Source organism: Mobula birostris, chromosome 11 (assembly GCF_030028105.1).
Source record: "Mobula birostris isolate sMobBir1 chromosome 11, sMobBir1.hap1, whole genome shotgun sequence".
Classification (NCBI taxonomy): Eukaryota; Metazoa; Chordata; class Chondrichthyes; order Myliobatiformes; family Myliobatidae; genus Mobula; species Mobula birostris.
This window is the reverse complement of record NC_092380.1, coordinates 1,674,635-1,688,523: the sequence shown is the minus strand read 5'-3', so window position 1 is coordinate 1,688,523 and position 13,889 is coordinate 1,674,635. Positions and strand designations below refer to the sequence as shown.

Below are 13,889 nucleotides of genomic sequence, written 5' to 3'. Positions count from 1 at the left end.
ACTTCTGGATTAGATCCCAGGCTGTAACCCAGTTATTCTATATATAAAATCATGTCACAGTCTGTAAATCACTTGAGCTGTCGGGACCCTGAACTATGATACAGTGAGTGTGGTTTTCAAAAATTGAACCAAGCCACAAGGTGGTAGAAACACACGGCAGAAATGTATAAAGCTTTGAGAAACGGATAAGGAAGACAGAATCTTTTCTAGGGTGAAGATGGGTGTGGGTATGTATGTGTGAAGGAGTAAGTTTAAAGAAAATGTGCAGGTTAAGTTTTTTTTCACAGGGAGGGTGGTGGGTGCCTGGGATGCGCTGCCAGAGTTAGATATGATGGAGTGTTTAAGAAGCTGTTTGCAGGGCAAAGGGAACAGGCATTTCAGGACTGGGGAACCGTCAGAAGCAGCAGATCTGTTCTCTATCCCAGTATGCAACCTGGTGTTGCTGCATCATCCCTGCTCTTCCCTCGTCTCATCAAACCAGAAGATCAATGTCGCCTGCACGATGGATGGCAGTGCCCCATGGCGTGTTGTAGAACAGGCCTAATGTTGGAGGTTCACAGTTACCTGCAAATGGTGTCACTGACCGGACCATGAAAAAGGCATTTGTTTGGTATGCTGGCCTTAATTAGTTAGTTCTAGTCACCCCAATGCAGGAAGGGTGTGGGGCTTTGAAGGATGCTGTAGAGGGATGCTTCCAGGATTAGAGGGCATGAGTTATAAAGAGAGGTCGGACCAATTTGGTTTGTTTTCTTTTGGAGCGGCAGGGGCTGAGGAGAAACCTGATCGTGGTTTATGATCTTTTCATGAAAGGCAGAGGAGCGCAGACAGAATCATTTGCTCCAATTCTACCAGGCATGCATTCAAAGTTCAAAGAAGATATGAGGGTCAAGCTTTTTTTATGTCGAGAGTGGGGTGCCTGAAATATGCCACTCAAGGCTGGTGGTAGAGGCAAATATGATGAAGGTGTGTAAGAGACTGTTAGACAGACACATGAATGTGCAGGGAATGGAAGGAGGTGGTTGATCTACAGGGAGATGGAATGCAGAAATGATGAGCTGAAAGGTCTTCCATCCCCAACCAAATTTCTCCCTGTGACACCCGTGCTTCGGAGTACTGTTCTTTGGGTGTTTAATGGGTGCTGGCCTTTAAGAAACAGTGACAGTGGTGTTTTGTCTCTGTTGCACCCTCGTTTCCAGTGAAAGATCTCGGGAGTGTCTCAGGGAAGGAGCTGCCCCGGCCAGTGGAGATCCCCTCCAGTAATGCCCAGGAGCTGGGCAAAGTGGCGGTCAAAGGTAGGCTGCTATGCCAGGGACGTACAGTGAGGAGGGAGGTAGGGGGGGTGAAGAGGAGAGAGCATCTCTGGAGGGGATATGAGGAGGAAGCTCTCGATTCCTAACCTGCTGTCATCTTGTCTTGTTTCTGTTGCCCTCCCCTCCTCCACAGGTATCGTCCCTTCTATGTCAGACCAGAAGCGGAATCAGATTGAGGAGCTGAAGAAGTTTGGAGAAGACTTCCGGGTAAGAGAAATGGCAGATGGTTTAATCTGTGGAAGTGTGGGATGTTGCATTTTGTGAGGTCAAATATAATAGGATAGGACAGGGCATGGTTTATGGCAGGGCCCTTAAAAATGTTGGCATACCGAATGATCTGGGATGTAAGTCCACAGATGTTGGCAAGTGGCTGCAGAAGTAGATAAGATGGTAAAGAAGGCTTTTGCCTCGTTTGCATTCATTGGTGGGAGTGTTGAGTAGGAAAGTCAGCTGAAGTTACATTACAGTTGTATTAAACTTTGGTTGGACTGAACTTGGAGTATTGTGTGCAGTTCTGGACACCCTTTTACAGGAAGGATGTAGGGGCCTTGGAGAGAGTGCAGAAGTAATTCACCAGGGTGCCTGGATTAGCGGGCATGAGCTGTAAGCAGAGGCTGGACAAACTGGGATGGTTTTCTCTGGAGTAGCTGAGACTGAGAAGAATCCTGATAGAGGTTTATAAGATTATGAGAGGCATAGATAGACAGCCGGTATTTTTTCCCCCAGAGTGGAAATGTTTAATATTTAAGGTGAGAAGGAGTAAGTTCAAAGTACATGTGCAGGGCATGTTTTTTACCCAGAGAGTGGTGAGGGTCTGGTATGTGCTGCCTAGCGTGGTGATGGGAGGAGGATACAATAGAGGTGTTTAAGAGGCTTTTATTTGCAGGGAATGGAGGGATACAGACTTCGTGCTGATGGATGAAGTAGTTAGATTGCTATTTTCTATGTTTCTATATTCAGCAAAGGCACAGTGGGTCGAGAGGCCTACTTCTGTACTGCACTGTTCTATGTTTATTGCCTAAGGGTGCCATGCAGATGAAAAGCAACTCTGGAAGGGAGTGATGGTGGGGGAGAGTGGGGTGTAGGGGAGAGTGTAAACTTCTGTTAATGCTATTGGGTTGATGGGAAGTTCCCAATCAGTTGACTGACAGGTTTCCCCAGACCAAACAACCAAAACCTGAAGATGTGCTGAGCGATGCAGTGGGTAGAGCTATTAAAACCATAAGACACAGGAGCTGAATTGGGGATCGGCTTCGTCAAGCACCTTTTTCTCTGACTGCTACAACAGCCAGGGTCTTCCAGAGGCCACCCATCTCACCTTAGATAACATCTTAAGATAGGACAGAATTGGTCATTTGGCCCATTGGGATAGTTTAAGTATACCAAATGACTTTGCCTCCACCTCCACAACCTCCTGTAGCAATAAATTCCACAGATTCATCACCGTCCTTATCTCTGTCTAAAGCAGGGGTTCCCATCCTTTTTTATGCCATGGACCAATACCATTAAGCAAGGGGTCCATGGACCCCAGGTTGGGAACCCCTGGTCTGGAGAGATATCCTTGTATTCTAAAGCTGTGCCCTCTGGTCCTGTAGAATCTCACGCTGTTGACAACAACCTCTCCAAGACCACTCTTTCTTGGATTTTCAATGTTTGGCCTGTATCCCTCTAAACCTTTCCTATCTGTGTACCTGTTTAGAGTCTTTTAAATATTGTGTGCTATACACAAAATGTTGGAGGAACTGAGGAGATCAGGTCTCATCTATAGAGGGGAATAAACGGATGACTTTTCAGAACAAAGCCCTTCATTAGAACTGGAAAGGAAGGAGGCAGAAGCCAGAATGTGGTGCTGGGGGAGGAGGATGTGCACAAGCTGCCAGGTGATGGGTGAGGTGGGGGGAAGTAGGGGGTGCTGGTGGGTGGGGGAGAGGGAATGAAGTAAGAAGCTGGGAGGTGACTTGTGGTAGAGTTAAAGGGCTGAAGAAGGAGGAGTTTGATAGGAGAGGACAGTGGACCATGGAAGAAAGAGAAGGAGAGGAATCCAGTTGGGGTGCGATGTGCTGGTGGTGGGCAGATGAAGAGAAGAGAATGGGTCAGATGGGAACCAGAAAGGGGAAGGAAGAGGGAGTGTGGGTTCTTATTCTGCATTCTGTTATTGTAGCTTGCACTATCTCAATGCAGAGGTGTATGGAGTGATCTGCCTGGATGAGAGTCAGAATCAGGTTATTAGCATAAAAAGTTTGAAATATTGAGCAGCATACGCACAATGCTGGAGGAACTCAGCAGGTCAGGCAGCATCTGGATGGGATCTACGTTTCAGGTGAGTTTCTTCATCAAGATTGGAAAGGAAGGTTGCAGAATCTAGAATAAGAAGGGGTTCCTTCAGCATTTTGTGTGTCTTGTTCAAGATTTCCAGCATCTGAAGAAACTCTTGTGTTTCAGATATTGTGATTGTATCTGCTTCTACCACTACGTCTGGATGCTTTTTCCATATACAGACCAACTTCTAGGAGGAAACCTTGCTCCTTTAAGTCATTTGCATTTCAAGAAACCAATGCCCTTTGGCTCTTGATTCCCTAACTCTGGGAGAGAAGGCTTGTCACCACGCCCACACATCATATCTCTGCCCATCATGGTTTTATAAACCTCTTTGTCAGGTCACCCCTCAGCCTCCTTTGCTCCAGGGAAAACAGTCTGAGCCTGTGCAGATAACTGGAGCCCTCTGCCTGTAATTTCCCTTGAATCTTTTCTAAAGCCACTCTAGCTTAATCACACCCTCCTACAGTTGTACGAATAGAACAGCGAACTGTACTTCAAGTGTGACCTCTTCATCATTTTGTATAGCTGTAACAAGACATCCCAGCTCCCATGATTAGGGAATAATAAGATCATGAGGATGTTGACAACGTCTGTTTTTAAAACTAGATAGCAGAAGTTTAAGGAAAGGGGAAAGATTTAAAGGGGAACGGAGAGACAACTTTTTCACCCAGAAGGTGATAGGTTTCCAGAATGAGCTACCGGTAAGAGTGGTATGGGTGGATACATTAACAATGTTTAAATGTAGGTGAATAACTTAGGAGAGAGGTTGAACAAGCTGCAAATTCTTTACAAGCTGCAAGATGTTTTTGAGGGCACAGTATCACCTGCCAGCTTGTACTTCTCCTCCATCACCTTCTTAATCAGGCTTTTGCCCCCTTCCTTCCAGGCCTGATGAAGGGTTTCAGCCAGAAACGTCAACTGTTTATTTCTCTTCATGGATGCTGCCTGCCTTACTGAGTTCCTCCAGCATTTGTTATGTATTGCTCAGGATTTCCAGCATTGCTGAATCTGTTGTGGTTTTGTAAATGTCTACACTCTTTTCAGCCTTATGGCATCTTTCCTACATTAAGATGACCTGAAACTGAACATGTTCGTGAGGCTGCACTTGGAGTACTGTGTTCACTTTTGGTTACTGATACAGGAAAGATGCTGTGAAACTGGAAAGAATGCAGAGGAGCTTTACGAGGATGTTGCTCTGACATGATATACTGAGTTAAGAAAGAGGTTCGGCAGGTTTGGGCTTTATCCCTTGGAGTGTAGGAGACTGAGGGGTGACCTTACAGGGGTGTATAAAACCACGAGGGGCACAGACAGTGTGAATGTGCACTGTCTTTCCTCCTAGAGTTGGGGAATCAAAAACCAGAGGGCACAGGTTTAAGGGGAGAGACTTAATAGAGACCCCCAGAGCAACCTTTTCACACAGTGGGTGGTCTGTATATGGAACAAGCCGCCAGAGGAAGTGATTGAGGCAGGTACATTGATAAGAAAAGTTTAGAGAGGTTTTAGAGCAAATGTGGGCAATGGGATGGGCTCAGATGGACACAGGAAAACTGGGGGTGATAAGTAAATGAGCTGGAGGAACTCAGCAAATTGAACAGCATCCGTGGGGAGGGCTGTGGGAGGCTTGTAACAACCAGATAACCTGGCATATTCTTCTAGCAGAGACATGAGCTATTAAGTCAATGGGCCCCTTTTAGTGGATGGGGCAGTCAGTCAAGGTGGAATGATGTTGAGGGGAGTTGGGTGTGTAGTGTTGGGGGATATTTGTAACAGACATTAAAGGAGGTGTGTGGGTGTGTCTGTTCTAATCCCTGCATCTTCCTGCTTCTCTTCCCAACCATTCCTCTCCACTTGGCATACCACTCCCTCCCCCTTCCCTCCTCCACCCTGTTCCACCCCCCTCCCCCCAACAGCTCCAGGAGCTGGGAAGTGCCCCCTCCAGGCTGAAGGAGGTGGTGGAGAAGCCTGGTGAGGGGGTGGAAGAAGGCTGCTGCCCCTCTCGTGAGCCCACAGGCAATCTGCCAGCTTCCACTGAGCTGGCGGGGGAGGGAGCAATTCCTCCCACTCTTGCCGCCGGCCCCCCACCGGCCCCCGAGGCCGGGGAGAGGCGAGACGACAGGAAGCCTGGGGAGACAGCGGAGGGGGCACTGCCAGCCCCACCTAGTCCCCAGGGCAAGTGCGACGGAGGCGAGGAAGAGAAGGAGGGCATGTCGGAGTGAGTACCTTGAGGAAGCCTGGGCTGGGCGTGGTTAGACTGTACCGAGGGCACAGAGCGGGTTCTATTCTGATAGACCACAACAAGGACTCAGTTAAGGCTTTTCCTTCTATTAGATCACAAGGAGCCCCATTCAGGGTTCCTGCTCCTTTATTTATTTATTTATTGGGATAAAGCACAGAATAGGCCCTAATAGTCCTTCGAGCCATGCCACCCAGCAATCCAGCCTAATCACGGAACAATTTACAATGACCAATTAACCTACCAACCAGTACACCTTTGGATTGTTGGGAGGAAACCAGATCACCCAGGGAAAACACACACATTCCATTGGGAGGGCAGGACATATAGACTCCTCACAGATGACGTTGGAGTTGAACTCCAGACACTAATACCTCAAGCTGTAATAGTGTTGTGCTAACCGCTGCACTACTGTGGCACCCTGTACTGGGAGCCCCTTTCAGGGTTCTTGTCCCGTTAGACTCCATTGAGTCAGGCAGCACAGTAACAGGAGACGCACAAGATTGCACCTATGGAATCCAGGGTGACAGAGAAGTCTCAGCTGGATCAGGTAGCATCTGTGAGGGAAATGGCCATCAACGATTCTGTGAACGGTCGCGACCTGAAATGCTGACTGTCCATTTCCCTCCCCAGATACTGCCAGCCCACTGTTGTTGCGAAATAACTAGTTCTTTGGTGTCCTACCATTTCATTTTCTCTCGCTTAGATTCTCCTTCCCTTTGCCCTAATGTTTAACTGCTATGCTGTTAGAATTTCTCTCTCCATCAGCCTCTCAGGCAGTGTGTCCCAGATTCCAACCACTCCCCTCATTTACTGTGTGCTTTCTACCCTTGTACCAACTGCTCCTTGACACGCCCTACTACTGTGTCTCCCACCCAGGCAAGTGAAGAAGTCAACCTTGAACCCCAACGCAAAGGAATTCAATCCCACCAAGACACACATACCCGTGGTGAGTCCGTCTTGCACAATTTCCTATTGGGGACGAGCTGAGCTGCGATAGAGGTTTGTGGGGACCACTTGTAAAGAAAACCTGGATGAAGTGGGGTGGGGTAAGGTTGTTTTGGTTCATGAGAGGATGCTATGCATAATGGTGTGGCAGTGGTGGTGGGAAGTCTTGACCGGTTGGTCAGCGACCATGGGGAGAGGAGCAACTGCTGTGGGTAAATTCTGTTCTTTCTGTGGTTGCAGACCAAGCCGGCCAGTACCCCAACGCCCCCGCGCCCTCAGACTCAGCCCAGCCCTTCCATTGTGGTGACGCCGGGCCAGAATGCCATCTACAATGCTCAGTACATCTCTTACGTGCATGGTATCCACATGAACCCCACCGTCCAGGTAGGTGGAGTGTGGACTACCTGTCCGCTCTCCTACGTTCCATCCTAACGCTTCCTCCAACCTTGCACGCCCACCCCTCCACATCCAGATAAGTCACAGTAATTCCGATTCCAATGCTGTCTGCGCGCGTGTGTAACTCCGCTCGCCGGTAACCCTGCCGCCCCCTCGCTCGCCGGTAACCCTGCCGCCCCCTCGCTCGCCGGTAACCCTGCCGCCCCCTCGCTCGCCCGTAACCCTGCCGCCCCCTCGCTCGCCCGTAACCCTGCCGCCCCCTCGCTCGCCCGTAACCCTGCCGCCCCCTCGCTCGCCCGTAACCCTGCCGCCCCCTCGCTCACCCGTAACCCTGCCGCCCCCTCACTCGCCCGTAACCCTGCTTCCTCCTAGCCCACCCGCATGTAATCCCCTTTTCTGTGATTTGCTTCCCTCTGCACTCCTTTTCTGGAGAATGCTAACCTCTCTCCATCTCTCTCCCAGGGACCCCAGGTCTATCAATACACCATTCCCCCAGTTCAGGTCAGCCAGAGTAAACCATTCCGAACCACTAAAGGTAAGGTTTCAAATCCACGTGCTGTCCACTCTGGTTACACCATAGCAGGAGCCCTGCGCAGAGTTCACTTCCCCCTCTTGTTAGAAAGTTGGAACCAGTCATTTAAAATTCTTTCTGTGTTTCTTTCCTGTTTCAGCATTAGGCATTTCAGCACGTATTCTCAAACAAAGGAGACACTTTACACATTTAAACCACAAGAATTCGCTTTAATAGTTGTATAAAAGTTGTAATATTAAAATGGAAAACAAATGGATAATGAAGTAGCAGAACAGAAAGCAAACTAAGACTTATTATCTACCAAACGAGATGACCTGCAGAATGCCGAGAGACTTCCATGCATTCTTTTCTTCCTTTCCCTCTCAACGTACTCTCGCCCTGTCAACATACTCTGATCCTCTCATCATACTTGTCTTCTTCAGCTCACTAGTCCTGGTAGTGACCTAACCTGAGAGAAAACTCTACCCTTGCACGAAGGAATTCCCCCTCCTTATACCCTTCAAAACCTCGTACTTTACCGTGCATTTCATACCTGCACCTGCAGCATGATCGCCTTCCCCAGGTTAACTTGTTTTTCACCATTATCTACCATTATGGCTGTAGACTTGTACTCTGTTAACTTTCTTAAAATGTTACTGGCTGTCTTGTACTTTCTCAAAACAGTCCCACTTTTAAGTTAATGCCATTTTGTCTTCATTTTATACCAAGGAAAAATCATATTAAACTCTCTCTTTACACACTGGGAGTTTTTTTTGGGGTTGTCCTCCTGTTAGACCACACTGGAAGTCTGCTCAGAGTTCCCTGCCATTAGACAGCACTGGGAGCACTGTTCAGAGTTTCCTTTCTTGTTATACCACACTGTTCAGGGATACTGTTGTGTTCGACCGCACTGGAACCCTGCCTGGAGTTCCACTACCGTGAGAATTCAGCAAAAGCCTCGATCTGATCCTCTCTTGTTAGAATGCACCAGAACCACCATTTGGCATTCTCCTCCTGTTAGACAACATTGAGAGTACATTTTCATCAAGTTATGGGGGCAAAAGTGGATGACAAGGGGGACAGGAGGTAGTTTGGGAGGGTCAGGCTCTGTCAGTATACCCCACCCGCTTGCTGTTAATGGTTTGTCCTGTTGATCTGTCTCCGCAGGTTCTGTGCCCCCTCAGCGCTCCGAGCAGCACCACCCTCCATCTGCCCCGCCTATCATGCAAGCCGCCTCTGCCGCCGGGCCTCCACTGGTGGCAGGGCCCTACTCGCCCCCTTACTTGCCCTATGGGCCGCAGCAGTTCACCGGACAGCCCGCCATGATGCAGGCCATGGCACAGTACCACTCACAGGTTGGGAGTCCGTCTGTCTCTGTCTCTGTTTGTCCTTCCCTACTTCTTTTTCCCTTCCCTCCCCCCTCCCCCCCAGTTACTCTGTTTTCTGCTCTCCCAACTACTCCCATCCCACCCCCTCTATCTCTCTCTCCCCCCTTACCTGTCTCATTTCCCTCCCCCCCACCCCATTTCCATTTTCCCTCCACCTCTCACCCCCCTCCTTCCCCTTGCACGCTCCCCTCCTCCTTTCCTTCTTCCCTCCCACACCACCACTTTCTTTTTCTCTATTTCTATCTCTCTCTGTCTCTCACCTGAACGTGAGAGACACCCTGCACCCTGCCTTTCCCGTATCTTCTTCCGGCCTGTGACACTCATGCCTCCCTCCTTCCTTCCCCACAGCCGGTCTACGCCTCCATGATTCAGAGCAACACTCGGATGATTGGATCCGCTCCTCACCCCCAGGCCATTGTGTCCAGTTCGGGCCCCCAGTACCCCTCAACTGAGCAGGCTCCTCCCCAAGCGATGTACGGTGAGTGTCGTCTCTCATCCTGTAGGGGATGGGAGAGAAGGGCAGGGACAGGGTTGAGGGTGAGAGGTGGGAAGAGAGGAAAGAAGAATGCTGAGGGGAAGAGAGCAGGGAGGTGCGTGCTGGGGGGAGAGGGCAGGGCGGTGAGGGGAGAAAGGTGGGAAGGGAGGGGATGCAGGTTGTGGAGGGGGAGAGGGGAGGGAAGTGGGTGGGGGAGAGGGGAGGGGATGGAGGTTGTGGGAGGGGGAGGGAAGTGGGTGGGGGAAGAAGGGAGGAGGTGTTGGCAGAGAGAATGGAGCTTCTTTTGTCGGTGGTTGGGACAAGGTTGGAGAGGTGGACAAACTTCACCTGCTGCTTTTTTCTTATACAGTGTCGGCGCAGGTGCCCCAGGCGTACCCCCACGCCACACCGCTTCACCACCACAGCACACATCCTCAGCCAGCAACCACCCCCACCGGCAACCAGGCTCAGGGACAGCATGCTGCCCCCAGCCCCGTGCAGGTACTGGGACCCACTCCCCCATCCCCTCCCCTGCATACCTTCCCATCGCTCTCACATCCTCCTGCCCCTCCCTCCCTGCCTCAGTTTATTCCCTCCCACCCTCCCTCCCCATCGCTCTCCCCTTTTCCCTCCTACCATTGCTTTCAGACCTATCCTTTCCCTTATCTCCCTTCCCCCGGTGTAACGAAACAAAGGTTGGGCCGTGGGTGAAAATGAGGGGCCAACCCATTGATTCTTGACCACCTGTTGTGTCTGTCCGGCAGAGCAGCTGTGCTGTAGCCTCCTGCCCGTCTGCAGGGAAATCCTGTGGCCTCAGCTTGGTCACCACTTTTGGCAGAGGGGCTGAAGATGAGCCTAAGGGCCTGGGACAGCAGTCTAGATGGGCAAAAGGCCCCACTATAGCAGCTGTTGAAGGCCCATAGAGCTCCAATGTAGCAGACTGCAGATGGGCCAAAGGATCTCTATTTGGTAAAGAATGTCAGTGTAGCAGGCCGTAGACAGGCCAAAGGATCCCAGTGTAGCAGACGGTAGACAGGCCAAAGGACCCCAGGGTAGCAGACGGTAGACAGGCCAAAGGACCCCAGTGTAGCAGACGGTAAACAGGCCAAAGGACCCCAGGGTAGCAGACGGTAGACAGGCCAAAGGACCCCAGGGTAGCAGACGGTAGACAGGCCAAAGGACCCCAGTGTAGCAGACGATAAATAGGCAAAGGACCCCGGGGTAGCAGGTTGCAGATAGGTCAAAGGATCCTGTGTGCAGGGTATAGATGGGCCAAGAATGTGGGATTGGAGGCTGCAGAAAGGCCGATAGTCCCGAGGTTTGTGGGTTACAGATGGGCCGAAGGGCCCCGGGGCAAGGTGGCAGCAGGCGCGCGAGACGGTCTCGGAGCAGGGAAGCTGTAGGCGGGCGAATGGCCTGCTCAGTCTGCAGCGATGCCTGACATCTCAGTCACTGTCTCTCTCTCCTTCTGTCTCCAGCAGCACCAGGGCAGCCAGCCCCCTCACATATCGAATACGCCGGGCCAGCAGAGCCTCTACCATGCCGCACTGACCCCCACCCCACCGTCCATCACACCTGCCCCCAATCCCCAGTCCCCACAGACGAGTTTCCCACAGCAGGCTGTCTACGCCATCCACCCCCACCAGCAGCTCCAGCACGGGTACACCAACATGGCACACGTCACGCAGGTGGGCATCTGTCTTTCTGTCTGCGCGTGCGCGTGTCTTTGTGTGAAATAACTAAATTGTACTGTGTGCATGTGTAAATGCATGCATCCCTGTGTCTGCATGCATGCACTTTATTGGTGAACGTGTGTCAATACGTAAACACGTGCAGGTCTGCTCGCAGGTACAGTAAATGTGTTCTGCGTGCCTGCGTGTGTTTAACTGTCCGTGTGTGTGTGAGCGCGGGATCCTTCGGTTGCACTGGCGCGTGACCCCCTTCCCCTCATTCCCTCCATTTCTACACCCCTATTCCCTCCCACCTCGCTGCCCTCAGTCTCACCCCCTCTCCTTGCCCTACCCTTGTTTGCCTCTCCTTCCCCAACTACCCCCCCCCCCCCCCCGGCCTCTCTTCCTCAACCAACCAACTCGCTCTTCCTGAGTCTATTGACCTCTCTCATCTCCCTCCACTCCTCAGGCCCACGTGCAGTCAGGCATGGCTGGACCCCACCACCACCCTGGACCCTCGCACCACACGCAGGTGATGCTGCTACCGGCTCCACAGACACACGGACATGGGGGTCCCACCCAGCAGGGCGCCCCACACAGCGGTGTCCCAGCCATGTCTGCCAATGCCACCACTCACTACACCTACATCGGGCATCCCCAAGGTAAGGGAGAGAGGGAGTGCAGGGAGCCTCACCCTGTGTTGACCCATGGAGTATGTGATCAAATGATGTCGAGTGAGCTTCATCCTGTGGCTGACTGTAGGAGTGTTTGATGAGATGGTATTGGTTTTCCTGTATCTGACTTCAGGAATGTGTGACAGCATGGTGTGGAGGGAGCTTCACTGCGTGTTTGACCCTGGGAGCATGTGATAGAACAGTATGGAGGAATCCTCACTCTGTGTCTGACCCAGGGAGTGTGCAATGCGACTGTATGGAGGGAGCTTCACTCTCTGACCCTGGGAGTGTGTGATGGGATGGTGTGGAGGGAGCTTCACTCTGTGTCTGACCCCAGGAGTGTGTGATGGGACGCTGTGGAGGGAGCTTCACTCTGTGTTTGACCCCGGGAGTGTGTGATGGGACGGTGTGGAGGGAGCTTCACTCTGTGTCTGACCCCGGGAGTGTGTGATGGGGGGTGCGTCACTCTGTGTCTGACCCCGAGAGTCTGTGATGGGACGGTGTGGAGGGAGTTTCACTCTGTGTCTGACCCCGGGAGTGTGTGATGGGATGGTGTGGAGGGAGCTTCATTCTGTATCTGACTCCGGGAGTGTGTGATGGGACGGTGTGGAGGGAGTTTCACTTTCACTCTGTGTCTGACCCTGGGAGTGTGTGATGGGACAGTGTGGAGGGAGCGCCACCTAGTGTCTGACCCTGGGAGTGTGTGATGGGACAGTGTGGAGGGAGCGCCACCTAGTGTCTGACCCATTCTCCTTTCTCTGCAGTGCCTGTGCAGACCCACCAGCAGCCGCTGTTCCATCCACAGGGGAACTGAGGGCTTCCATAAGCCCGCTTCGCGCCGGCACGGAGCCAGTGACTGGGGATGGGCCTTCCTCGTGGCTTGCCAGAATCCCTCCCCACTGCCCAGAATGAGCCGTGCTTCCCGATCCTTTCAGCCCCCTCCCTTTCTCCCTTCCTGAGCCAGTGGGAGGCTGATTCCCGCCCTCCAACAAGACTGAGCTGCTCCGGGTCAGGAGGAATGGAGACGGGAAATTGTCAGCAATCAGTGGGGGCATGGTGGAGCAGATGGGAACCGCTAAACTACACCTTCGCATCCCTCCTCTTCCCCTTCTTCTTCACCCAAACCAACTGCCCATCTTTGCTTCTCTGATCCCAATGATCCACCCCTACCACATCTCCTTCTTACCACCCTCATCTCTCCTCTCCCTTCTCTGATCTCTCCACCCCTTCTGCCTTCCTCCACCTTCGCTACTGCTGCACTCCCTTAACTTTGTCGCACTCCTGCCCTCTCTCTGCTGCTTTCCCGTCTCACCCCCTCTTTCCCCCTCTCCCTGTCGCAAGCCCCTCTCTCTCCGTTGCATCCTTGTCTCAGCCCCCCTTCTCCCCGTCACTACCCTGTCTCTGCTGCCCTTACTCTCTCTGTCATTCTCCCCACCCTTTCTCTCCATCACTCAGCCGGTTCCCCCTTCTATTGCCTTCTCTTTCTATCCAACATGTGTCTCTATCACTATCTCTCTCCTTCTTTCTGTTTACAACTTGCAAGGTGGATTTAAGGACACCCTTTTACTTTATATTAAATAACCAAAAAAAAGCTTTAAAAAAAATAAAAATGTAAACTAACTAAAGGACCTCAGGAGTTTCACTGAATGATAGGTCAATCCCAGGTCAGAACTCCCTGTTCTCGGGTTTGTGCTTCAGGTCAAGCAGTGTTTTGGGATTGTGTCCAAACTACCCCCCTCTCGCTACTGCCCTTCATCTTGCCTTTTACAGGAAGGGAGTGGAACGTGGGAGTCCCAGACTGTCCAGACCCTATCAATGGAGGTTTATTTTGTGATTCCAGCCTCATATCTTTATGAAACTACAATATTCTACTATTGACAGTATTTACAGACATGACTTCAAATAATGATGCATGCAGTGTATCTATCACACCCTCGAGCCCCTGTGATTCCCGAAAATCAT

At 51.5% G+C, this 13,889-nt stretch overlaps 1 protein-coding gene across 7 annotated transcripts in view; it reads left to right on the top strand.

The window, feature by feature from the left end:
• atxn2l (ataxin 2-like) overlaps nucleotides 1–13,564 on the top strand; it is a 41,333-nt gene extending 27,769 nt beyond the window's left edge. For 3 of the 7 annotated variants that reach the window (XM_072271424.1, XM_072271423.1, XM_072271421.1), the window contains exons 12-23: nucleotides 1,197–1,292; nucleotides 1,444–1,517; nucleotides 5,543–5,844; nucleotides 6,745–6,814; nucleotides 7,054–7,197; nucleotides 7,672–7,744; nucleotides 8,888–9,075; nucleotides 9,457–9,586; nucleotides 9,954–10,084; nucleotides 11,062–11,271; nucleotides 11,723–11,915; nucleotides 12,692–13,563. In XM_072271424.1, the coding sequence (XP_072127525.1) occupies nucleotides 1,197–1,292; nucleotides 1,444–1,517; nucleotides 5,543–5,844; nucleotides 6,745–6,814; nucleotides 7,054–7,197; nucleotides 7,672–7,744; nucleotides 8,888–9,075; nucleotides 9,457–9,586; nucleotides 9,954–10,084; nucleotides 11,062–11,271; nucleotides 11,723–11,915; nucleotides 12,692–12,741 (1,661 nt within the window). In that variant the 3' untranslated portion in view covers nucleotides 12,742–13,563. Of the gene's footprint in view, nucleotides 1–1,196; nucleotides 1,293–1,443; nucleotides 1,518–5,542; nucleotides 5,845–6,744; nucleotides 6,815–7,053; nucleotides 7,198–7,671; nucleotides 7,745–8,887; nucleotides 9,076–9,456; nucleotides 9,587–9,953; nucleotides 10,085–11,061; nucleotides 11,272–11,722; nucleotides 11,916–12,691 lie in introns of all 7 variants that reach the window. The other 4 variants (XM_072271427.1, XM_072271422.1, XM_072271426.1 and 1 more) reach the window with 3 other exon arrangements.
• The last annotated feature ends 325 nt before the right edge of the window (nucleotides 13,565–13,889 follow it).